This window comes from Coregonus clupeaformis, chromosome 7 (assembly GCF_020615455.1).
Source record: "Coregonus clupeaformis isolate EN_2021a chromosome 7, ASM2061545v1, whole genome shotgun sequence".
In the NCBI taxonomy this organism is placed as follows: domain Eukaryota; kingdom Metazoa; phylum Chordata; class Actinopteri; order Salmoniformes; family Salmonidae; genus Coregonus; species Coregonus clupeaformis.
In genome coordinates this window covers 21,815,658-21,823,241 of record NC_059198.1, presented here as the reverse complement: position 1 = coordinate 21,823,241, position 7,584 = coordinate 21,815,658, and the positions used below count along the sequence as shown (strand labels likewise).

At 47.8% G+C, this 7,584-nt stretch overlaps 1 protein-coding gene across 2 annotated transcripts in view; it reads left to right on the top strand.

Annotated features, from left to right (window-relative positions):
• Nucleotides 1–1,280: 1,280 nt before the first annotated feature.
• Nucleotides 1,281–7,584, top strand: part of LOC121568697 (MAP7 domain-containing protein 2) — a 19,109-nt gene continuing 12,805 nt past the window's right edge. The window contains exons 1-5 of one of the 2 annotated variants that reach the window (XM_041879092.2): nucleotides 1,281–1,802; nucleotides 3,514–3,603; nucleotides 5,650–5,739; nucleotides 5,863–5,957; nucleotides 6,044–6,165. In XM_041879092.2, coding sequence (XP_041735026.1) covers nucleotides 1,586–1,802; nucleotides 3,514–3,603; nucleotides 5,650–5,739; nucleotides 5,863–5,957; nucleotides 6,044–6,165 — 614 coding nt within the window. In that variant the 5' untranslated portion in view covers nucleotides 1,281–1,585. The remainder of the gene's footprint in view (nucleotides 1,803–3,513; nucleotides 3,604–5,649; nucleotides 5,740–5,862; nucleotides 5,958–6,043; nucleotides 6,166–7,584) is intronic. The other variant, XM_045221234.1, reaches the window with a different exon arrangement.

Here is a 7,584-nt window from a genome sequence, read left to right as displayed (position 1 = left end):
TTTGCTTATGTGTAGTAGGACCAGCTAGATGACAGAGTTTCCATAATAGAATGTGATAGAAGTGGATATGAAGCCAGGGGTAGTCTATAGAATTGATGTTGGTTGATTGTTGCAGATTTATCGATTGTATATGTAAACAATACAAGTTAATCTATTGATTAAATCTGTCTCTAGTTATTTAGAAGTGTGTGTGTTCTGCTGTAGAACTCTGTGGAGGTTCTATTTTAGGCTCCGGTCAGGTTCTGGGTTACCGTAGCGACATTGTCCGCTATCACCTCAGATCAATCTGCTTCTCCCTCTCCTCCCCCTTTCTTTTCTTCTCTCTCTTTCTTTCTCTTTCTCTTTCCATCTCTCTTTCATTGATCTTCACACCCATCCTCCCTACCTCCCTCCTCACCCTCTCCTCTCCTCTCCTGCAGTGGTGTGTGTGAGTCCCTCTTTCTCTCCCAACCTGAGGTGGGTTTTTCCCTTCCTCACAGAGAACACTGCAGCCTCAGCTGGCTCTTTCCCCAACACAGTTACAAAGAAGATTTACAGCAGTTTATGCAATGCATGTGAATTGAAATGTGAATAGGAGATGGATTAAAATGAGAGGGAGAGAGGGGGATGGGGGGATGTGTGTCTGTCTCTGGTAAATGACATCAGAGCCTCTGTCTCTCTTTCTACTGTAGATCTCAGTAGTCCAGACAGGCAGGAGTTAACCCACCAGAGAAATACAGTCACTGAGCAGATGAAGGAGTGGGGGAGAGATACAGGGAGGGAGGGAGAGAGTGGAAAATTCAAAGGAGAAAAGAGCATCTGCGATGTGACAAAAGCAACCTGTCTTAGTACGCTATTCACATTCTGTGTGTGTATATGTCCCTATGATGTGTGTGTGTATATGTGCATGCGTAGATGCCTTTGTGTGTGTGTGTGTGTGTGTGAGAGAGCTTAGTGGGGTGTCGTTAACAGAGGGGGAGGGGTGGGGGAGGGGAATGGAGGTTACGTGCTGTCCCTCTGTCTGGCTTTCTGAAATAGACTCATCATCTGAGAGAGAGGAGGGAAGAGAGAGAGAGAGAGAGAGGGAGAGAGAGAGAGAGAGAGAGAGAGAGAGAGAGAGAGAGAGAGAGAGAGAGAGAGAGAGAGAGAGAGAGAGAGAGAGAGAGAGAGAGAGAGAGAGAGAGAGAGAGAGAGAGAGAGAGAGAGAGAGAGAGAGAGAGAGAGAGAGAGAGAGAGAGAGAGAGAGAGAGAGAAAGGGATGGGAAGGAGAGAATATAGGGAGAAAGAGGTGAGCAGAGACAGAAAGGGTGGGGTGAGGGGAGGGAGAGAGAGAGTGACAGAGCAAGAGAGAGAGAGAAACAGAGCTGCCTAGATGGAGCGGTAGACACCGACGGAGAGAGGGATAAAGAGAGAGAGAGATAGATAGATAGATAGAGAGACGGATAGAGAGAGAGAGGGGATAGATAGACAGAGAGCGCCGAGGCCCTGGTTCATTTATCAGTGAGCAGCAGACAGTGTGAGCGATTGAACGAGTGAACGAACCGACACACTTGGAGGAGAGAGTGAGGGGCGAGGCTGCTGCTCTTGCTGCGGTGCACCGGTAACCATGGCGCAGCCGTCTCCGTGTGCATCACCGGGTGCTCGTCGCCGTAGCGACGGTTCGGTGAGAGAGTGTCTCTTTTTCCCCGTTTTGGAACGCAACGAACAGGAGAGACTGGAGGCCCTGGTGAGAAGAAGGGAGAGAGGAGGAGAGAGGGACAGACGGATTGGGGAGGACAGGCCTAAACGCTGGACCTGGGGAGGACCACCCGGAGGGGAAGAGGGTGAGTACACTGGGGGGAAGGGGGGAGAGACAGGCTGGTGAGGGGGAGGGGAGAGATAGATAGGAGGGTATGGAGGTTTGGGAAGTGTAAGATGAAGTGAGTGAGGGGGGACAGAGGAAGAGGGGGAGGGTGATGGGATGTATTCAGGATGGGTGAAAGGGTGGGGACAGTGTGAGAGAGAGAGAGAGAGAGAGAGAGAGAGAGAGAGAGAGAGAGAGAGAGAGAGAGAGAGAGAGAGAGAGAGAGAGAGAGAGAGAGAGAGAGAGAGAAGAGAGAGAGAGAGAGAGAAGACAGACAGAGGGAGACAGACAGACAGACAGACAGACAGACAGACAGAAGACAGACAGACAGACAGACAGAGAGAGAAAGAGAGAGAGAGAGAGAGAGAGAGAGAGAGAGAGAGAGAGAGAGATGATGGGGGCAGGAGGATGAGAGATAGACCACCTGAAAGACATAAAGAGTACAGAGATAAAGGGCAATAAGGAGAGAAATGAGGGATGAGAGAGAAATACCATATTCCAGAGAGAGAGTGGGGAGGACAGAAAGAGGAAAAGGGTGTGGAGGCTGCAATGCAGGGGAGGACAACGCTTTGATTTAAACTAATCAGCGTGGGAGAGGCTTGTGTGTGTGTGTGTGTGTGTGTGTGTGTGTGCGTGTGGGCCAACAGCATTATGGCTCACAACATTGCTCTGTGATGATAAGACAATTCTGTCTGTGCCACTTTAATCAGGCTGTTACAAGTGTGTATTTAGCTCAGGAATTCTGTGTGTGTGTGTGTGTTTGATGTGTGTGTGTGTTGGGTATCTCAGGAACAGCTGTTTCTGTGAAGTGCTGCAACCCTCCCTCATCAATGTGTGTGTGTTTGATGTTGTTTATTCCTAAGGTGAACATCAGTGTGTTGGAAAACTGGCCTGATTCCCAGCAGTGGCCTGAAATACGTATCTAACCACACACATTGACAGGGGATATTTACTGCGTATGTAAACACCCATCGTTGGGTTAGTCTCTCTACACACACACATCCTCATAATCTGTCTACCCGTGCTGTTGTGGCAGTGTTATGGCTAAGGTTATTTGCAATTACATTTTTACATTTGTATTTGTATAGTATGTGTTTTCAGCAATGACACTGCCATCAGTGAGCGGTACCAGAGCAATAGCCAGACTCTGTGGTTCATTTATAATTCCATCAATTATTCACACACACACACTCCATCCATCAGGCCTAGGATGATGTAGAGAATCAGCCCCTCTTGTAGAATACCTAGATTACCACATTCTTCAACAATCACTTATAGAATCCTACGATATAGCATTTCTTACAGTGAATACAAACCCTGGTACAGTCTGGAGGATCACCACCTTTTACATTCTTTTTCAATTACTGATCTATACCATCACTCTACATCACTGGTGTTCTAACCTGCGGATGGATGGTAGATCTGAACTGAGATCAGTTGATTCTGCAGCATGCAGGCTCCGGTCACGCGCGTGTGTGTGTGTGTGTGTGTCAGAGACTCATAGGTATGTGTGTATACAATTGCAACACGTAGGTGTGTGGGTGTAGGTGTGTGGGTGTAGGTGTGTGGGTGTAGGTGTGTGGGTGTGTGGGTGTAGGTGTGTGTGTATGCAGTACATATGTACGTATCATTTTATACTCAGGTGTGTGTGTAATGCTTTGCTTTCTCCGCTCTGCCACACCTGCTAACAGGTAACCCTAAGACCCCACCCTCTCATGCTATTGGCTCAGCTCTGCCTCATCATCCAGCCTCTGCTGCCAGTCCCAACCAATCCAGGAACGGTACAGACCACCTGATACCCTTAGTGTGCAGTTGTTGTGTTTGGCTGCATGTGTGTTGTGCTTTTCATTTTTGCAGTGAATTCTTCCTGCCTTCCTGTGTGCCCATGGGGGGGTCTGTGCATGAATATGGTTATGGTTGTTTTCACCACACATGTTGTTTCCCTTTGGTCCTTGGGGTCCATTAGCTCCTTCTTCACCCAATCAGAACAAATAGTTCATATACTTCCTGTCTGCCTGCAGCAGTCTAACCACACACACAGCTTATAGGATATGCAGAAGTCTCGACAACCCCCACCCCTCGAGACAGGTACTCAGACACACACTAATATAAAACCATCCTCTCTCCTTTGTGCTAGAGGGTCCGTGTGTCTATTGATGTGTATCATGTATATACAGTGTATTCGGAAAGTATTCAGACCCTTTGACTTTTTCCACATTTTGTTACGTTACAGCCTTATTCTAAAATTGATTAAATATTTATTTGTTTCTCAGCAATCTACACACAATACCCCATAATGACAAAGCGAAAACAGGTTTTTAGAAATAAAAAACAGAAATACCTTATTTACATAAGTATTCAGACCCTTTTCTATGAGACTCGAAATTTAGCTCAGGTGCATCCTGTTTCCATTGATCATCCTTGAGATGTTTCTACAACTTGATTGGAGTCCACATGGTAAATTCAATTGATTGGACATGATTTGGAAAGGCACACACCTGTCTATATAAGGTCCCACAGTTGACAGTGCATGTCAGAGCAAAAACCATGCCATGAGGTCGAAGGAATTGTCCGTAGAGCTCCGAAACAGGATTGTGTAGAGGCACAGATCTGGGGAAGGGTACCAAAAAATGTCTGCAGCATTGAACGTCCCCAAGAACACAGGGCCTCCATCATTCTTAAAAGGAAGACGTTTGGAACCACCAAGACTCTTCCTAGAGCTGGCCGCCCGGCCAAACTGAGCAATCGGGGGAGAAGGGCCTTGGTCAGGGAGGTGACCAAGAACCCGATGGTCACTCTGACAGAGCTCCAGAGTTCCTCTGTGGAGATGGAAGAACCTTCCAGAAGGACAACCATCTCTGCAGCACTCTACCAATCAGGCCTTTATGGTAGAGTGGCCAGACGGAAGCCACTCCTCAGTAAAAGGCACAGCCCGCTTGGAGTTTGCCAAAAGGCACCTAAAGGACTCTCAGACCATGAGAAACAAGATTCTCTGATCTGATGAAACCAACCTAACTCTTTGGCCTGAATGCCAAGCATCACGTTTGGAGGAAACCTGGCACCATCCCAAAGGTGCTTCAACAAAGGACTGAGTAAAGGGTTTGAATACTTATGTAAATGTGATATTTCAGTTTTCTATTTTTAATACATTTACAAAACTTTCTACAAACCTGTCTTTGCTTTGTCATTATGGACTATTGTGTGTAGATTGATGAGGGGGGAAAACAATGTAATCCATTTTAGAATAAGGCTGTAACGTAACAAAATGTGGAAAAGTAAAGGGGTCTGAATGCACTGTATATGGAACATACATTAGTCTCTTACTATACAACACGGAAGTCAAACTGAAACCCAATCAGTGTGTCTGATGTTTTGGTGAATATGTGGCATAGTTGTTCACTAACTAACTGCAGAGTGTTGTGCTAGTGATGTGTGTTTGTAACGTGTATTCTGTGTCTCCTATTTGTGTGTAATGTGATGTGTCTCTGTTGCTCCAGGTACAAGTTGCCCCTAACCACAGATAGACATATCTGACCTTTTTCTCTACCCTCCTCCCTGAAGAGCTGTTTTCTCTACCCTCCTCCCTGAAGTGTGCACTCATCCCTCTCTCTCTCTCATTGATGTGAAGATTGGTGTAAGCATATGCATATATGAGTTCCCACCATATTTCAGTCCATTCCTAACACTCCCCATTAGGGGAAGTGAACGAGTGTACACTTCAGGGAGGGTAGAGAAAATATGAATGCAGTATTAGTATTCGTGGTTAAGACGACTCCTACCTCTTCCTGTCCCTCTGGGGTGACTCTTTCTCATGCATCTCTCTGCAGTGTGTGACTTCCTGACACCACCCACCCCGGACCAGCCAATCACCAAACGCCTCTCCAACTCTTCAGCCTCCCTGCACTCACCAGAAAGAGGTGTGTGTGTTGCCAAGCAACAGTATATAATATGACACTCTCTTGTGTGTTTCTCTTTGTTGTCTGTCTCTCTCTGTCTGCCCTATTATGACTATGCAGTGTGTGGTGTGTCCCCTCGTTTAGCATCCCCCAGCCCCCAGCGACCGGCCTACAAAGCTTCCCCCTCCAGGAAGACAAGCAATGGACCCCCGGAGGACAAGACCCCCAAAACACCCACAGTCAGTACCATAGATGTGTGTACATGCATTTATATTACTACATTATTATTCTGAGCACACGCTCACTTCTTCTTTTGTGTTTTTAGACAGAGAGAGGCCCCGCCTCCTGTCTGACTGACTCTTCAATGAGACGCCTCGAATCTCCGACCACTCCCACCCGAAGCTCCTCCCCCAGAGCCCAGGGCAAAGGACTGGGCACGCCCAAAAGGTTTCTTGGTTTTCCTGTTTTTTTAATGTATTATAATACACTGCTCAAAAAAATTAAGGGAACACTAAAATAACACATCCTAGATCTGAATGAATGAAATAATCTTATGAAATACTTTTTTCTTTACATAGTTGAATGTGCTGACAACAAAATCACACAAAAATTATCAATGGAAATCAAATGTATCAACCCATGGAGGTCTGGATTTGGAGTCACCCTGAAAATTAAAGTGGAAAACCACACTACAGGCTGATCCAACTTTGATGTAATGTCCTTAAAACAAGTCAAAATGAGGCTCAGTAGTGTGTGTGGCCTCCACGTGCCTGTATGACCTTCCTACAACGCCTGGGCATGCTCCTGATGAGGTGGCGGATGGTCTCCTGAGGGATTTCCTCCCAGACCTGGACTAAAGCATCCGCCAACTCCTGGACAGTCTGTGGTGCAACGTGGCGTTGGTGGATGGAGCGAGACATGATGTCCCAGATGTGCTCAATTGGATTCAGGTCTGGGGAACGGGCGGGCCAGTCCATAGCATCAATGCCTTCCTCTTGCAGGAACTGCTGACACACTCCAGCCACATGAGGTCTAGCATTGTCTTGCATTAGGAGGAACCCAGGGCCAACCGCACCAGCATATGGTCTCACAAGGGGTCTGAGGATCTCATCTCGGTACCTAATGGCAGTCAAGCTACCTCTGGCGAGTACATGGAGGGATGTGCGGCCCCCCAAAGAAATGCCACCCCACACCATGATTGACCCACCGCCAAACCGGTCATGCTGGAGGATGTTGGAGGCAGCAGAACGTTCTCCACTGCGTCTCCAGACTCTGTCACGTCTGTCACATGTGCTCAGTGTGAACCTGCTTTCATCTGTGAAGAGCACAGGGCGCCAGTGGCGAATTTGCCAATCTTGGTGTTCTCTGGCAAATGCCAAACGTCCTGCACGGTGTTGGGCTGTAAGCACAACCCCCACCTGTGGACGTCGGGACCTCATACCACCCTCATGGAGTCTGTTTCTGACCGTTTGAGCAGACACATGCACATTTGTGGCCTGCTGGAGGTCATTTTGCAGGGCTCTGGCAGTGCTCCACCTGCTCCTCCTTGCACAAAGGCGGAGGTAGCGGACCTGCCGCTGGGTTGTTGCCCTCCTATGGCCTCCTCCACGTCTCCTGATGTACTGGCCTGTCTCCTGGTAGCGCCTCCATGCTCTGGACACTACGCTGACAGACACAGCAAACCTTCTTGCCACAGCTCGCATTGATGTGCCATCCTGGATGAGCTGCACTACCTGAGCCACTTGTGTGGGTTGTAGACTCCGTCTCATGCTACCACTAGAGTGAAAGCACCGCCAGCATTCAAAAGTGACCAAAACATCAGCCAGGAAGCATAGGAACTGAGAAGTGGTCTGTGGTCACCACCTG